The 17,661-nt window shown below is 52.5% G+C and overlaps 1 protein-coding gene across 3 annotated transcripts in view; it reads left to right on the top strand.

Annotated features, from left to right (window-relative positions):
* USP48 (ubiquitin specific peptidase 48) overlaps nt 1-16,217 on the top strand; it is a 32,424-nt gene extending 16,207 nt beyond the window's left edge. The window contains exons 13-27 of one of the 3 annotated variants that reach the window (XM_080358683.1): nt 2,313-2,427; nt 2,550-2,680; nt 3,944-4,015; nt 6,756-6,880; nt 7,027-7,149; nt 9,545-9,606; nt 10,085-10,195; nt 10,759-10,889; nt 11,108-11,214; nt 13,014-13,118; nt 13,522-13,677; nt 13,867-13,992; nt 14,329-14,377; nt 14,598-14,624; nt 14,721-16,217. In XM_080358683.1, the coding sequence (XP_080214809.1) occupies nt 2,313-2,427; nt 2,550-2,680; nt 3,944-4,015; nt 6,756-6,880; nt 7,027-7,149; nt 9,545-9,606; nt 10,085-10,195; nt 10,759-10,889; nt 11,108-11,214; nt 13,014-13,118; nt 13,522-13,677; nt 13,867-13,992; nt 14,329-14,377; nt 14,598-14,624; nt 14,721-14,743 (1,463 nt within the window). In that variant the 3' untranslated portion in view covers nt 14,744-16,217. Of the gene's footprint in view, nt 1-2,312; nt 2,428-2,549; nt 2,681-3,943; nt 4,016-6,755; nt 6,881-7,026; nt 7,150-9,544; nt 9,607-10,084; nt 10,196-10,758; nt 10,890-11,107; nt 11,215-13,013; nt 13,119-13,521; nt 13,678-13,866; nt 13,993-14,328; nt 14,378-14,597; nt 14,626-14,720 lie in introns of those variants that run through there. The other 2 variants (XR_013923260.1, XM_080358684.1) reach the window with 2 other exon arrangements.
* The last annotated feature ends 1,444 nt before the right edge of the window (nt 16,218-17,661 follow it).

The raw sequence follows: 17,661 nt of genomic DNA, 5'->3' as shown, positions 1-17,661 counted from the left end.
TGTCTGGGAAGGGCCACACGGGGAGGAATTTCTGAGAAAGTAACAGTGTGCTTAGGTTGGAAAATATAATATATATATATATTATACATTACATTATATATACATACATACATATACATTATATATATATACACACACATATATTTGGAAGGTTTTATGAAGGTTGAATCTTGGAAACTCTCTGGTCGAATCTGGGAAACTTCAGGTTGAATGTGGAGCATTAAATTATTATTCTAGAAAATAAAAGGGTGGTTCTAGAAAACCAAAGGGTTGATCTAGACAGTCAACTGGTTATTCTAGAAAACCAAGTGGATATTCTAGAAAATCTAGGCGGTTTGTTCTAGGAAATAATGGAACGTGCATGTGCAACACCCCAGATAGTGGGATCTGGAGCGTCGAGGGGTTATTCTAGAAAATTAAAGGGTTGCTGTAGAAAATTAAAGGATTGTTCTAGAAAATCTAGTGGGTTTGTTCTAGGAAAGAACAAAACCCCAGAAAGTGGAATCTGGAGCATTAAAGGGTAGTTGTAGAAAATTAAAGGGTTATTCTAGATAATGTAGAAGGTTTGTTCTAGAAACTAACAGAACTTGCACGTGCAACACCCTGGGAGGTGGAATCTGGAGCATGATATGGTTATTCCAGAAAACAAAAGGGTTATTCTAGATAATCTAGGTGGTTTATTCTGGGAAATAATAGAACTTGCACGTGCAGCACCCCAGGAGGTAAAATCTGGAGCGTTAAGGGGTTATTTGGGGAAATTAAAGAGATTATTCTAGGAAATCAAAGCGTTGTCGTAGAAAATCGCCAAGGTTTGTTCTGGGAAATCACAGAACTCGCACGTGCAGCCCCCTAGACTCCTGCAAACGCTTTTTGGCGCCTGCAGCAGCTGCGGCTCCGCAAGAAAATAACCTGTTCTCTTTCACCTCTGACTTGTCCCGAGCTGCTCGGTGTTGGAAGCGCATACCTGCCGCCTTACGCGCTTGTTTTGCAGGCGTCTCTCGCACGTTTTCATTTTTGGGGTCAGCCCAGCCCCTCTGCTCTTTAATCAAGCCCCCAGGCTTAAGTTTCTTTTCTATAGGAGCTCAGGAACTCCTACCGAGACCAAATGAGCTCAGCTCCCGCTAGGGGCTGGCGGGGAAGAAACGCAAGCGGCAGAAAGGGCTGTGACGCAGGCGGCTTTTGTTTAAAAAGAAATAGGAAAACAGGGCAACGTTTCTTAGTCGACTGGAAGATCGCCCGCGGGTTTTTCTGTTGAGTGGGGCTGGGAGGGATGGATGGATGGATGCGCTGCGTTCTCAGTGCTTGCTCCCAGATTAAAATACCTGCCCCGCTGTACAATTTCCACTCATCCAGTGGAGATTGCAGGATGTTTTTTCCTGGGTTTCACAGAATCCCAGAGTGTCAGGGGTTGAAGGGCCCTGGAAAGCTCATCCAGTGCAATCCCCCCATGGAGCAGGAACACCCAGCTGAGGTTACACAGGAAGGTGTCCAGGCGGGTTGGAATGTCTGCACAGAAGGAGACTCCACAACCCCCTGGGCAGCCTGGGCCAGGCTCTGCCACCCTCACCCCAAACAAGTTTCTTCTCATCTTTAAGTGGAATCTCCTGTGTTCCAGTTTGCACCCATTGCCCCTTGTCCTGTCCCTGGTTGTCACCAGCAGAGCCTGGCTCCATCCTCCTGACGCTCCCCCTTTCCATACTGATCCCCAGGAATGAGTCCCCCCTCAGTGTCCTCTTGTCCAGCTCCAGAGCCCCAGCTCCCTCAGCCTTTCCTCACACGGGAGATGCTCCACTCCCTGCAGCATCTTGGTGGCTGCGCTGGACTCTCTGCAGCAGTTCCCTGTCCTGCTGGAACTGAGGGGCCACAGCTGGACACAAGATTCCAGGTGTGGTCTCCCCAGGGCAGAGCAGAGGGGCAGGAGAACCTCTCTGACCTACTGACCACCCCCTTCTAACCCACCCCAGGTCCCATTGGCTTCCTGGCCACCAGCTTGTAAAGGTGTTTTTTTCTTGCATATGCTTAAACCATCCTGCCTTCTGTGTGTTGGCATGACCCGACTCACCGCTGTAATTGCAAACTGTTGATAGCAGCGTGAAGAGCTACAGATTGCGCCCCAGCCGTAGCTTTTCACGCTAATTTAAGCTTCCGACACGGCCTGATGTGTTGGTAACCCCAGGGATGTCCTCGTTGACGTGTGAAATCTCTGGTTGTGAGGCAGGATGGTCGGTCCATCCGTTCAAACTACCGAGCGGCTCAGCCACCTGCACAATAAATAACACAATTGTGTTTCTCTCTTTCTCCCCCCGCCCCAGTCAAAGCACTTTGCAAGGACTGCGTGGTCGAAAGGTGTCGAATCCTGCGGCTGAAAAATCAGTTAAACGAAGACTACAAAACCGTCACGAACTTGCTGAAGGTCACAGTCAAGGGGTACGTGAGTCCTGGTGCTTTCAGAGGTTTTTTAGAGGTGGTTAAACAGCTTTTTCTTAAAGATTTTCGTGTTCGGGCTTGGAGTTGCGATTCGCGGCACCGACGCTGTTGTGTCCCCGCAGGACCGACGGGTTTTGGGTGGGGAAGGCGTCCCTGCGGAGCTGGCGGCAGTTGGCCCTGGAGCAATTAAACGAGCCAGATGAAGACACGGAGCACAGTAACGGCAAAATGAACGGAAACGCACAAAATAAAGGTAATCCTGCCGTAGAGACCCACCCGCTCCAACCGCTGCCTCCTCACAAAAGGTGTTTTGCTGCCCTTGTATGAGTAGGGAGGAAAGGATAATAAATTGGATATAAAGCTCCTTCATTTGAGGAGCTTTTTTTTTTCGAAGCTTCAAAAGTGCTGCGTGATCTTCGTACCCGGAGACAAAGATGAAGGAATAAGTGGTTTTACAAAGCTGTGTAAAATTACCACCCCAGACGCATGATCTTTTCATCTGCTTTTATCTGAATGAGAGAGCACAGGGGAGGAAGAAACATGAAAATTACCTTGGGGAAGGGATGAAGATGTTTATTGCGAAGGTTTGTGGGTGAAACAGCAAAGCTGGGAAAGCAGCACAGCCTAGAAGAAAATATTAGAATTGAGCTCTTTTGTGCCCGTATTTGTGAGGGTTTTTAATGTGGCTTCTGCTCTTTAAACCTTTAGGAAGTGGATGTTTAGTGGAGCTTTTTGTTTCGGAACTGAGGGCAAGAAGCTTCTGGAGATGATGAGTTAATGACCTTGATCTTGGGCTTGGAGGCTCCTGATAATACCAGTAAACTGGTGCTGCCGGTGGAGAAAAGGGCTGCGTTTCCCCTCCTTCCTTGGTTTCATAACAGGTTGTGTCTCCCAGAATTGCTCACGAGCCTCCTTGCTCATTAAGCAGCTCGTTAGAGACTCTCACTAACCCATGATTGTGTTTGCGATGCTGCAGTTCAGTGGATGCTGCAGTTCAGTGGCCAACGCTCCCGTCTGTGGTTCTTAACAATGATTTATCCAGGTTCTTAACGATGATTTATCTGTTAACGTGGGGTCTGTCGACCCCTGGCCGGCTCCCCCTTTGGTTTGTCCGGCAGCATCTGGTTCCAATCAGCGGCCTCACGGCGAAGAGCGACTGATGTTTTGCCAGGAAGGTTTCTGCTCCGCGCCGTGTGTTTAGGTTAAAATCCACGATCTTTGGGAGCGCTGAACCCCTGGGGTGTTTGAGCTGTAACAAACACGTCCCTTGTCGTCTCACAAAGGACCGGCTTGTGCTCCGTGCACTTCAGAGCCCTCCTATGTGGCCCGTGGGCTGGAATCCCGCCTGCCCACAGGCCAGGGCGTCGGGGAATAATCAATTCGCTTCTAAAGTCTCTCCTTGGGTTAAGGGTTTTATCACAGTTTGAAAGGCAACTGTGCTGCTTTCCTCCAAAGATTTTTCCTTTCCTTGGCAGAGGAACTCTGTGTAATCATCTATTTTATTTTTTTTAATTAGATGAATCAAACGAAGAGAAGAGAGAGGAGGAAGAGGAGTTAAATTTTAATGAAGACATCGTTTGCCCACATGGTGAGTCTCTGCGGGGGCTGGAGCTCAATGTATCTGTTGTTGCCCGCTGCTCAGACATTAACCCCGTAGCCTTTGCTCCGTCTGAGGCCAACGCGAGTAGTTGGTGAGGAAACGCGCTTCATTCTCATTTTCCTCAAACTTGGAGCTTTATTTGCGAGCGCTGTCACGTCGCGGTCCGAGTCGTGTGCGGCAGCGAGGGTGCGAGCGCAGAGACGCGCGGGTGCTGCGAGCATCGCTCCCTCCCACTAACGAAGCGTCGAGGGAGAGCAGCACTGAGACCCGCAGCCACGTGGAAGCTCTGAAAGCACCGGGAGAAAAAGAAATGGTGTAAATCAATCGAGATAGGAGCCGAGAGTATCCATTTATTGGTTTACATGAAAGCAGGAGCACTTACCCAACAACTGTAGAAACACGGGCTTATCTGCGAGACCGCTGAGGAGATCGATTTACCAACCTGCTGCGCTTTGGTGTCCGTTTACACAAGGTTTTGACCTGCTGGTAGTTGTTTTGCGAAGTGACGCTTCATTAACTCCATCCTTGGCTACACTGTTGTTTAAATCTCATCTCTTTTAGCTTATATTTCGCTCCCAGACACAAGTCCGTTCCAACACCTCCTGTTTGGAGTGAGCAATTCCCCTGCCAGGGATGCTCCATCTTGTTCGTAGTAAGAAGAAAACAAGCCATAAATTAGCAACACACCTCCCGTCATCAAGGCTAATCAAGTAATGAGTAATGGCTTGATAAAGCGTCATTTGAAAGCAGAGTGTTTAAGCACTTTGTCACAGCGTTCGCTGCTTTGCAGAGCCTTTAATGTCGTGTTTCCCGTTGCCGCGAGGCTGCTGCTGTTAAATAAAAGCATGCAGCGTGGTGATGGAACATTTAATGGAGCCAGACACGCTAAAAAGAGGCCTATAGGCCTTTGAAAAATATTATGCTGCTGAATTGCTGCTTGATCTGTGACTTTGGGTCATATCAGAAGAAATAATATTAAATATAGGGGCTGCAGGCGGGTTAGATTTCATCGTTCGGAGCTAATCTCCTGATTACTCATGGAAAACAACCTTTGCACCTTTCAGGTTTCCCTCTGGAGCGTATCAGCAAATCTGTCGTCTCCGTCGTAGCGCTTTATTTTAGCCGTGGAGGAGGTTCCTGCCATCGGGAGGCTCTGGAAGAGCCAGCGCCGTGTCCATGTGCCCTCCAGAAATGCCATCCAGCCCTTCCCTTCGCCTCTTTGCTGCCATTTCTTGCTCTCCAGTCGCTTCCCAACCTCAGTGAATAATTTCCCCCAGATATCATGTTCAGGTTTCTTTGGTGTCCGTGCCCAAAACGTGTCCCTGGTCGGTGGGAGCCGGGTCAGCATCCTCTTCCAGATGGCAAAACGCATCTCCCCCGCACGCCCAATTTTCCACCCAACAACATTTGAATCCCTTTTCATTAATTGCATGGTGTCAAGGCGCTTATTTCTACAAGCTCATTTTATTTCCCCATCCTTTTTGGCTCTGGAAACGGGCCCGGTCATGCCTGCTCGCATGGCAGAGCTCACGCGTGTGGCTGCGGCCCGGCCCCTGTTTACCAGAGGAAGAGCAGGAGGGGAGCGTCGCTATTTTTTCCCCTTGGCAGAAATCCAGGCTCGGCTGGAACGAGGAAACCTGATGGGTCCGCAACGCTGAGAAACCACTTGGAACATCCAAGAATTACAGCGGGTGGGGAGGAAGGAGCTTTTTCTCCCTATAGCTCTTACAGAAATATAGATAACTAAATATTGTGCCTTGGGGACACCGCTCAGCACCGTGACTTTGCAGTTGCTGTTTTGTTTCCCTCCCGCGGGTGGAATCCACGGCTCATCCGAATCTGCTTCGCATCTCGGTGTCGCAACTTTGCCTCTTTATTTCTCGCGGCTGTTTTCTACCGTCCCGCGGGGACGCGCGATTGCGTTTTCCCCTCGGCGATCGCCAACCCCTCTCGCCCTCTCTGCTCTTCCCAAACCTTGTTTTGCCTTGTGTGTGTCATCATATGGACACGTGGTGTCCGAATGCGCAAACGTGACCTTTCTGCTATGCCTGTCGCTAAAATGACAAACACCTCACGCTAAACTGTTCTTTAGGGTTTATTTTATTCAAGGATCTGGATAAATAATCCAGCTGGCAAGTCTGGGGGAGAGCTGGTAAATCTTGCGTCAGATCTTCACACCCCATTTATTCCCTAGAGCAGATTTAGGGTGCAAAATCTGTCCCTTCTCAATTTGGAGGTGCTTGGATAGGGCACACAAAGCCGTCGGAGGTTATACAGCGGGAATTTGTTTATCCAAGGTGGGGAAAGCACCTGGCTCCTGTTCCATAGGGCACAGGGTTAGTCTGCAGCTTGGTAGATGGAGTCGCCATAAAACCATCACTAGCCAAGATCAGAAAACAGCAGCCCCGTGCCCTCTTTGGCTTGTCCTTGCTTTTCCGAGCTTCTCTCCGCCACCGCTTGTGTTTGATCAGCTGCTTGGGTTCGTGAGCTCTGAAGGACATTTCTATGAATTAAAGTCATTCTTGTTTTTTTCCCGTTTAAACAAGGAAACGATAAAGGAGTTGAAGGTGACTTTGTGTATTAGTTGTGGGGTTTTTTTGCTGACGCGGTGCTGGCTGATAAGTGCGTGAATATCTTCCCCTCCGTTTATACCCTGTAATCTCTTCAATCTAATTCGGGCTGTGAAACGGCGCTGAGCGCGTCACGAGCAAAGCCCTTCTCTCTGCAGGTGACCTGTGCATATCCGAAAACGAGCGGCGGGTGGTTTCCAAGGAAGCCTGGGCGAAACTCAAGCAATATTTTCCAAAGGCCCCTGAATTCCCAAACAACAAAGAGTGCTGTTCGCAGTGCAAGGTATTTAAATGGCAAATAACGTTACCCCTTTGTAAATACGCCGGCGTGCGTGTTTCTGGGTTTCTTTTTAACACCACTCGGCACAGCGGATATTGTCACCTTTGAATAGGAGCTGAAGCTGTGCTGTAATTAACTGTTCCGTGCAGATTTTGGAGCGCGAAGGGGAGGAGAACGAAGCTCTGCATAAGATGATGGCCAGCGAGCAGAAGACTTCTCTCCAGAACCTGTTTCACGACAAATGCAGACCCTGCCTGGGCAGCTGGCCGCAGGTACGGGAAGGAGGGAGACGAGGGGAGCGGAACAGAGCTTGGGGGACGTTTTTATCACCTTTATCCCTCTCCTAAGATATTGTATTTCACCCGTAAGAGAGACACTTGCCTGATAACCATTTGCTCGGTGCGAGCGAGCCCGGGGAAGCCCGTGCCAGCGGCGCAGCCCCGTGTGTTGTGCCGAGGTGTGATTTCCCCCGATTAGCGGTGCTGGCGCCAAGCCCTGCTCGAGACACACGAGAGCGGCTCCTGTGCCAGCAGAGCTGTTGCTGGCCCGTGGTCAGTGAGATAAGCGCTGGCAATGCTGCGGCTGTCCCTAGAAGGACCGAAATGCTGCGGCTGTGGCAGTGGAGGTGCCTTTCCACTATCTGCCCTGCCGCGCAGGCCGGGCTATTGCTGCTGCTGGGACAAAATATCACATGTGCTTTGGCGTTGTCCTACATCCCCTGAGCTCATCCCCAAAATGCTGAGCCATGCAAACAGGAGTGATGGACGTGCAAGACGAGAGGAAATGGCCTCAAGTTGCACCAGGGGAGGCTGAGGTTGGATCTGAGGAACAATTTCTTCCCCAAAGGGCTGTGGGGCATTGGAACAGGCTGCCCAGGGCAGTGCTGGAGTCACCATCCCTGGAGGGCTGGACAGACGGACATGAGGTTCTCAGGACATGGGGCAGTGCTGGGGTGGGTTATGGTTGGACTCTTGATCTTGAGGGGCTTTTCCAAGCAAAATGATTCTCTGCTTGAGCACAGGATGGGATGCTCACCCGCGTCCTTCACCCCAGGTTGGGATGGTCAGGTGTGGGGCAGGATGCTCAGGCATGAGGTGGGATCCTTCATTGTGGGGCAGGATGGAGGAGCTGAACCCATCATTCCATCATAGCAAGCGATAAGACGAGAGGAAATGGCCTCAAGTTGCGCCAGGGGAGGTTGAGGTTGGATTTAGGAACAATTTCTTCCCCAAAGGGCTGTGGGGCATTGGAACAGGCTGCCCAGGGCAGTGCTGGAGTCACCATCCCTGGAGGGCTGGACAGACGGACATGAGGTTTTCAGGACATGGGGCAGGGACAGGGGAGGGTTGTAGTTGGACTCCTGATCTTGAGGGGCTTTTCCAACCAAAATGCTTCTGTGATTCTAAGACCTCTCATACCAGCTTCTCCCCAGTACGAGCCTCCATTTCTCCAGGACTTTCCTGGGGCTTTGAGGCAGCTCCAAAGAAGTGGCACAAGCACTGGCTCCGTGCCTGGGCTCCCGGCCATCTCGCAGCGCTGATTAACCATCGAGCCGCAGATCCTGCCAAGCTGCATTGGCAGGTGTCGGCCTCCTCGCTCCGGCCGTGGAGAAACCCTGAGATCTGCACCTCGGAACCAGGGAGCCCCAAAAGGGTTGAAAAGGAAAACTGTGCCGAGCTGCCAGGCCCTGCTGGGGGTGTTTAAGGGGTGTATCTGGTATTAAGGGGAATATCTGGTTGAACTGATGGAAAACTTGAGCCCGTCACCGTGGGTCAGCTCAAAATATGAAGGTGTCTGCGGGCAGCGAGGCTGCGTAGAATCCCAGAATCATTCTGCTTGGAAAAGACCTTTAAAATCATCCTCCACTCTCTTTGAATTTCCAAAGGGAGTGGGATAAGCAAGAGCTGAGGATCTTTCCCTCAAGCTTTTTGAGTTTTCCTCATCCAAACCAGTTGAGGTTCAGGGAAGAAAATAAGCAGAGCGGTTTAATCCAGAGGAGATTTAAAAAATATATATACATATATTCCTTTTCCTGCAGAAAGATGGAGTGAGCCCTTAAATCTGCATTAGGGAAGGCGATGAGGGTAGGTGAGCACTGAAATGATTAGTATTTTGTCACCCAGCTCTCAGGATCTCGGTGGTTTCTTGTTCAGGAGCAAACTGTTTAATGGCAAATCACTCAGGGCCGGAAAACAACAGTTTATCCTAAAACTGCTGCGTCGTGAGGGTGCACAGCCGTGGGTTTGAATCCGTTTTGCTGCCAAAAGGGGAAACTTTGTCATTTTGAAGCAAACGAGGCAGGTTGGGGGGTGTCACCCCACACCATGGGGATGCAGAGACCCCGAGTCCCCAGTGAGGGAAAACCCCACGCTGGGGAGTCTCAGCTGCTCCAGGGGAAATAACCATTTCCTGCAATGAATTAAAGGTAATTGGATCTAAAACTAAATTAACTTTGTAATAAACATGAGATTAGTAATATGAGTGCTTAGTGCTTGATCCCAAATTCTTTCCTTTGGCTTTCCCAGCGCGCTTGGATGGAGTCGTCATGGCACAAACGCTGAGGTCTGGAACAGAACGAGCGCGGCAGAAAAAGCTCAACAGTCATCACTTCTCTATTGTCGGACTAATTAAAAAAGCTTCTGTTTTTTTGCCTCTTTTCACCTCCAGGAGACGGATGAGCTGTACATCGTTTCGCAGTTCTTTGTAGAAGAATGGAGGAAATTTGTCAGGTAACTTGAAGCTTTTCAGCGTGTTTTATTCCTTTTGGGGGGGCTGCAGGTGATGGGTTTGAATCCCGGTGCGATGTGTCGTTCGCCTCGGTGAAAACAGGGAAGATTTCTGCAGGACTTGGAGCAGTTGTAATACATCCTAAGAAACCGAATTTCCTTGTTTACCGTGGCTTAACCAGATGGTCGGATTAGATAGTAACCGGATTAGTTTTTTCATCTGTCTGGAGCTGTATCCCAGGCAAAGGTCACTGCTCAATCCTGTTTCCACGGGCTGCTGGGGGCAGGAGATGGAAATCTCTGCTAGATAGGAGAGTCATTTTGCAACGCGCAGGAACGCAGATCTGATTTCCTCGTCCGTAGTAGTTTAATATTCCCCCGTCGGAATGCTTCCTGTAAATATCCACCTGTGATTCCTCCTTGCGCTTGTGGTGAAATAACCCCATCAAGCTTTGCAAACCGCTCTCCTTTGCCCGCGCAGGAGGCCGACGCGATGCAGCCCCGTCTCCTCGGTGGGAAACAGCGCTCTGCTCTGCCCCCACGGAGGCCTCATGTTCACCTTCGCTTCCATGACGCAGGAGGATTCCAAACTGTGAGTTTCTCCTCTTCACTCGGCTCCGTCTCTCAGGAGCCTCGGGGAACGGCCCCGGGGGCTCACGGAGCTGCAGCAACATGAGCCGTGAATCCTCGAACCAAATCAGCGCTTTCTCAATCCCGCCTTAGCGAGGCGAGGCCTAAATTGAGAGCTTACTTCAGCTTGGCTGCTTCCTAACAATAAACTATCTTGAATTTAACCAGGATGTAGAAACATCCGCCTTCCTTAGGCTTTGCTTTCCGTCAGACTCGCCCCCCGAGCGCTGGGCCGGAGTTGGTGCTCCGTAGCGTCGCTTCTGCGACGATGCAGAACTAAAAGTAGCAAATCTTCCCCTCCCTCCTCCGTCCTCCCTCCGGCGTGACTGGAGCAGAACAGCGTCACTAATAACACGCTGCTGTTATCTTGGGTGTACAGGCTCTCCCGCCCGCCTGGAGTTACGGGGTGATTTTTGCAGCTTTTCTTTCATGACCAGACTGAAAATAAAGAAAGGGGGAGGCTGTTGAGGAGCTGGAGGCTCAGCTTTGCCATGTCATAAAGCACGTTCTTGTTCCTTTGCACAGTATAGCTCTAATATGGCCCAGCGAGTGGGAGAGGATTCAAAAACTCTTCGTCGTGGATCACGTCATCAAAATCACCCGAACGCAAGCGGCCGGGGGGGACCCCGAGGGTGCACGTTACGTCTCTGAGCCCCGTGAGTGAATCTTGTGCTGCTGTCCGGCCTTTATTCTTTAGCTAATCGGTGCCAACTCCCTGGGAAATCATTATATTTTGGATAAAGGGTCAGATTTCAGGGCACCCCGAGCTTGGTGGGTGATGAGACGCTGCGGGTGAATGGGGAGAGATGTTGGGCAGGTGTCTCCGAGGAACCGAAGCAATTAAATGTACTTTATTTCCTTTCTGCCTCCCCAGAGCTCTGTCCAGAGTGCAGAGAAGGGCTGTTATGCCAACAGCAGCGCGACTTGCGGGAGTACACCCAGGCAACCATCTACATCCATAAAGTGGTGGATAATAAAAAGGTACGGTCCTCGCTCTCCCTGACTCCCTTTCATTTAACAGAAAGTGCACTGAGCACCCAGAAAACGACGTGAACGCGGCGACTGTCACAGCCCGTCACATCCCCACAGGGCTGGGGGTCACCGGGGGGTCCGTGGTGGCAGCTGTTGCTTCAGCAAATATAGCAAATGTAGGTAAAATTCCAGTTGTAGCCACTGTGAAAATTTGGTTTCCTTGAGGCTTCTTTTTGCCAAACTGAACCCTTTGCAGATTCTTCCCAGATCTTCCCAGCTTAGGTTATTTTTGGCAATGTTGTAACAGTTTTTCTCTTCCTAATCGTGTTATCAGGCTCTACCTGTTCTCCTCCCCCTCTAAGATTTGTCATTTCCTTCTTGACTGCTCCAGTGACATTTATTCCTCGATAGAAATAAGCTCTTAACCTCCGTGCCGATGAAATCGCAGTCACCTTTGAGGTGCTTTTCAATATCCCCTCGAAGCTGTGAATCCTGCCTCTCAAGGGGTCAGTGCCAGGTCTAGAACTGGCTTTACAGGTACCCAAAAGCCACTTCCAGCAAATCTTCCTCCTTAGGCCTGGTTTGATGCTTTAACAGGGAAACCAGGCCAGGCTCACATGGGGGTGTTCCCTGCACTTGTGCAGCGTGACGAGGTGGTTTTATACCTCTCCTTGATTCCCACCTCGCCGGCAGCGCGAGGGCTGGATGCGAAGCGCCGGGCTGGCCGGGTTCCTGCGGCGCTGCGAGACGTGGAGCACGCAGGACTGTCCCGGCCTCGCTCCCAGGCTGTTTCTTGGCTCTGGCGCAGAGGAGCCTTGGTTTTGTTTCTTTTTGTTGTTGTTTTTCCCCTCTGCTGGACACGGCCACGCTCAAACACGTGGGGCTGGCGCAAAACACAGCGGCGATTCTTTGCCGAGCAGCTGGAGTGGGATGGAGGGGGCGAGAGCTCGCCCGCGGTCCCTCATTAACGGGGCGGCCTCGGCGGGATACGAATCAGCAGTAACGCCCGGCGAGGATTTCAGTGCTGCATCTCTCCCCACCGCATTCTATTTGTAAACTTGGGGAGCGTTTCCCACCCCTCGCCCTCATTCTGCCCCCCCGGTACCTCCTTTTGCCGTTGCCACAGCCGGATAAAATCGGCATGGAGCGGCACTGCTGGAATCCGGAGGGCTCTGGGGAGGCTGCGGTTGGCGCTGGATGTTTGGGAGCTTATAATTGCATCGTTAATTGGAAATACCTTGATGGAGAAGCGAATTCACAGGCAGCCGGGTGGAGAACGCGCCGGTCTCCTGGGCTCCTGCAAACCCCAGCCCAAGCGTAGATGTGAATTCACTCCTCCTACAGTGACTTATGAATAAAAAAGGATGTTCAGGTCTAAGTTGGTGTAAATTATTTAGATTTCATTTACTTACAACCTCCAGACCCATAAATAACGGCGCTGAGTGCCTCTGTCACTGCGCTGCAGGGTTGGATAAGTGTCTTAATTTACGGATAATATTCTTTCCTCTGCGTTAGGGGTTTTGTAACGCACTTAGATGAACCGGAGAAGCAGCTAATGGGAAAGAAATCAGTCCAGGCCCCAGGAGACTTTCCCTTTGCCTGGAGAAAGGGGCAGGTCCTGCGCCGCAGGAAGCACCTGCGATTCAATCCCAAGTTCGATTCCCCCGAGGCGAACCCCCCGGCGGTTGGATGTGCAGCTGGGGAGGGTGGAGGTTTCTGCAGAGCCAAGCGATCCCTGCGGTTCCGCGGCGTGCGAGCCCTTTGCCGCCACGCGGCTTAGTCACGGAGACTGATTTTTATGACTTCAGGTAATGAAGGACGCTGCTCCGGAGCTGAACGTGAGCAGCTCAGAAGCTGAAGAGGACAGGGAGGAAAACAAGCCAGAGGGGGAGCAAGACCCAGATTTTAACCAGGTAGACATCAAAACCACAACCAGGCGCCTCGGTTTTTGCATCATCCCCTCGAGTCAGCGTCACACGCCAGCCCTCCTCCTCCGTTTAGCGCCGGCGCGTGAAAACACGCGTCTTCAATTGTCGTTTTAACGCTCGGGCCGCGCCAGTGCTTTGTGTTTTTAGAGAGATCCGATACTGACGGTGACTCGTCCGCGGGGCCGGCGGCCGCCCGGCGCCTTTTTGAGCAGGAGCCGTGGTTTCGAGGCGAATCCTCCATTCCTTCGCTTTCCAAGGGGCTTTTCGATGCTTCGCGCCGTCCCTCGCGTCACCGACTCACCCAAAACGCCACCCGGGCCACCGGGAATTTGTATTTTCCCCCAATTCCAAACTTGGGCTCTTGATTTCTTTTTGCCTTTATTTCTAGACCAACGGCGGCGCGAAGCGCCAGAAGGTCTCGCACCAGAGCTACGTCACGTACCAAAAACAAGGCATCCGGCGGAGCACCCGGCACCGCAAAGTCCGAGGGGAGAAAGCGCTGCTGGTTTCTGCTAATCAGACGCTGAAAGACCTGAAAATCCAGGTAAGGTGGTTTTTTCCTCCAAGAAATGAGTCGTTTTGGGTAAGAAAACACAAAATGAGGAGCGCGGGGTTGGGGGGAATGAGGATAAAACCCCGCGTGGCGCTCGGGTCGAACGGGGGGTTTTTGTGTAGCTCGGTGGTTTCTTTTGCCCTCCGCACAAAGTCAGCGTGTCTCATTGTGTCGGCACAGATCATGCATGCATTTTCAGTTGCTCCCTTCGACCAGAACTTGTCCATCGACGGGAAGGTCCTGAGCGACGACACGGCCACGCTGGGCAGCCTGGGGGTCATCCCCGAGTCCGTCATCCTGCTCAAGGTAACGGGGCAGCGCGGCCGCCGAAATGAAGTTCGTTAAAGCAGAGAATCGAGCTGATTTTTGCGTCGCCGGAGAGAAAAGGCCGTGCCCACCCTTAGGTTGCTTAATATAACGAGTTACTCCTCTAAGAAATCCTCCTTTTAAAAATAAAGAGTAGTAGTTGTTAGCGGCTTTGCTGCTGAGCTGTGTGTGTACCCACCCAAAATATGGCTAAATTTGGGAGGTGAATTAATCCCCGGCTGGTTTTTGGGTGCGAAACCCGTTCCCCGCTCCCCTCCGAACCGCGAGCAGCCTAACGAGGTTCCCCGCTCGTTAACCCTCCGCTTGGTTTTCCAGGCTGATGAACCGATTGCAGATTACGCGGCGATGGACGACGTGATGCAAGGTGAGGGGAACCCAGGGCTGGGATCCGGGGGGAGAGTTTGGGGCCGATTGCGTTGGATTTGGGTTGTAAAAGCAGAAAATGGGGACAAACTAGAGACAAACTAGAGATATTGGAGGTTTATTGTCGCTGTCAACGGGAATTCAGCCGCTCAGATGAAAAACCCTTTTAGAAATGACTTTTAGAGCCTCCTAACGTCGCCTCTTTTCCTTTCCCTCCCCAGTTTGTATGCCTGAAGAAGGGTTTAAAGGTGAGTTTCGTCTTTTGTTTTCTCCCCGCTTTATTTAAGCCCGGCCTAACTCCACCTCCACCCCGTAACCATCATTTTGTCGTCATCTTTTCCCAGGGACTGGTTTACTGGGACACTGATGGTTTTCTAAACAGAGGAGCGACTAGAAGGGGAAGAGGATTTTGACATGGTAGGGCATTAAAAGAACAAAAACAAAGTGGATACGGGACTGAACTCTTTGACTCTTCCGGAAGGCAGGAGAAAAACCCCATTTCTGAAATGACTGCCCCCAAAAAAACACACAAAAAATGCCTTATGTCAAAGCAGATTGCACTGAAGGACACCCTGCCTCGGAGAGAACGTTCCTGATTTTATATTTAATAAAGCAAAGGGAAGGTTGGGAAGTTTGGGAGCGGAAGGAGCGTTGTTGTGTTTACAGGTCGGGGGGGACGGAGGCGTTTTTGGGGTGTTTTCCCCGTCTCCGCTCCCAACTAAAGGGTCAGAATCCAAGTCCAACCGACCTCCCGTCACTATAGGCGTCAATCCTGTCTTTGATCCACTCTTATCTTTCAGTACCGCATGGAAGTAAAGAAATTGTGACTTGTGAGGAATGTCTAGCTCGTTTGGAATCTAAACTTCATTGATTTAACCCAAAAAGGCAGCTGGGGGCTGAGCGGGGCCGGGGGGGCCGCTCACCTTCACTTCCACACCTGCGATGTTTTCAATGACCACCTGGTTACTTTTTCCTCTGTGAACTGTGGTTTTTAGAAACGTTGGGATATTTGGGGTATTTTACCGACTTTGGAGAACATCGGGGACGGCGTTTGCGCCCCCCCCACTGGGATTGAGCCCGCGGGACGTTTCCCATGGGAAGAAGTTGCTTTTATTCCCCTTTATTCTCATTTTATCCGCAATGCACTAATTATTCTCATTTTTGTTCGCATCCGCACGCCCCCAAAGGGATTGTGGGTGTCCAGCTCCTAAACTTGGACGTTTCCTCTTCCTTTTTCCAACCTTTTCACCCATTTCCGTGGCAAACCCGCCATGCGGGGGGTCAAGTCGCTGCCGCATCAACTTGAGGTTTTAAAGCATTTGGGGTGTATCCCAGCCCGGGATTCCAGCCACGTGAGGCCCCGTGTCCCCAACAGGTCAAAGCAACCGGCGTTTTTGGGGCTGTGAAGCTCTTATAAGGTGATTTTTGGGACAATTTGGCCGATTTTGGGGACAATTTGGCCCTGTGTATCCATTCCCAAGGTGAAGATTGGGAATTCATCGCCCCGCAGCCCCCTCCATCCTTTTGGAACAGCAGGAGCTTTTCTTCCTCCCAGCCCGAAGCACTCGCTCGTGTACATATTTCCTGGAAATTCCAGTTTATTTTCAATTTGCTGTTAATTTTTCTTTATGTTAAAAAGAATAATAATAATAATAATCTCTTCCTTGAGCGTATGTTGCAAAATGAGAAGTTCTGAGCTCGGCGGGAAGGCCGGGACGGGGGGGACGAGCGGGACGCAGGTACACGGGGGCAGCAAAGGCCCAGTGACCGTTTTGTCTGTTCTTTGCAAATTATTATCCAATTAAAATTGTCATTTGAGCAGCGGCCGCCTCGTTAAAGCACATCTGCCTCATTAAAGCACATCTGCCTCGTTAAAGCACATCCGTGTGGGCTGGGGGGTTGTGGGGTGGTAAATCCCGCTCTGGGGTTTGCAAAAGTCCTCAAAAATGTCCCCAAAAATAAAGGGTGTGGGTGGTGGGGGGTTCCCAGTGCCAGCGCAGCTCTGGGGACATCTCGGTGTCCCCGTGCTGGCACCTCGCCCTGGTTGGCACCTCAATGTCCCCAGGGATTGGGGGTGCTGGGAGGGGAGTCACTTGTGTTCTGGGTGGTTTAGGGGGGAGAGAAAAGGGTCCTGGGGATGGGGGGGGTGCCCCATTGGCTGGACTGGGGGGTGGGTGGGGGTACCTGGGTACCAGCCATGGGGGAGATGGGTCCTGGGGATGGGGGGGACCCCATTGGCTGGACTGGGGGGTGGATGGGGGTACCCGGGTACCAGCCATGGGGGAGATGGAGATGGGGATGGGAGGGACCCTATTGGCTGGACTGGGGGATGGGTGGGGGTACCCGGGTACCAGCCATGGGGGAGATGGGTCCTGGGGATGGGGGGGGTGCCCCATTGGCTGGACTGGGGGGTGGGTGGGGGTACCCGGGTACCAGCCATGGGGGAGATGGGGATGGGGGATTTGGGGGCTTCCCCAGGGGTGGGTGAGGGGGCCTGGGGGGACACACCGGGTGGTCCTGGGGAGGGGCCGGGGGGTCCCGGGTGGGGGGTGGCGCCGGTTCCCAGTGCCAGGGGCAGTTCCCAGTTCCCCGCTGCCAGTTCCCAGTGCTGGGCTCAGGTTCTGGTGCCGGTTCCCGTTGCCGGTCCTGTTCCCGTTGCCGGTCCTGCTCCCGGTGCTGGTCCCAGTTCCCGTTTCCAGTCCCATTTCCAGTGCCGATTCCCGGTGCCGGTTCCCGGTCCCGGTCCCTTTCCCAGTGCTGGTTCCCGTTCCCGGTTCCAGTTCCCGTTCCCTTCCCCGTTCCCGGTTCCAGTGCCGGTTCCGGTGCCGGTTCCGGTACCGGCCGCCCCCGGAGGGCCCGCCCCGCCCCGCCGCACGTGACGCGGCGCGGTGGCCGCGAGCGCCGGGGCCCCCGCTCCGCTGCGCTCGGTACCGGCTGCGCTCCCGGCCCCGCCGCCCCGGTAAGTGCCGCGGGAACCGGGGGCCCCCGCGGACACCCCCATCCCCGCGCAGAAACGGGGGGGCCCGTTCCCCGGTGACCTTCAGCCGGTACCGGGGATGGGGGGGGGGGGAGGATGCTCCGGGCCTGGGTGGGGGACCCTGGAGTCCGGGCAGGATGGGGGGGGGATGAGCCCCCCGGGTACCCCCCAACCTGCCCCCCAAATATCTCACCCATAAATTACCCCCCCGCTATCTCCCACATTAATGACACCCCTCAACCTGCCCCGAATTCTGCCCCACTCTCCTTCTCCCCCCGCACTGGCCTCATCATCTGCCCCCCCAGCCC

Source organism: Nesoenas mayeri (assembly GCF_963082525.1).
Source record: "Nesoenas mayeri genome assembly, chromosome: 24".
Taxonomy (NCBI): domain Eukaryota; kingdom Metazoa; phylum Chordata; class Aves; order Columbiformes; family Columbidae; genus Nesoenas; species Nesoenas mayeri.
Note: the sequence above shows the minus strand (reverse complement) of the source record. Positions and strands in the feature narration are given on the sequence as shown.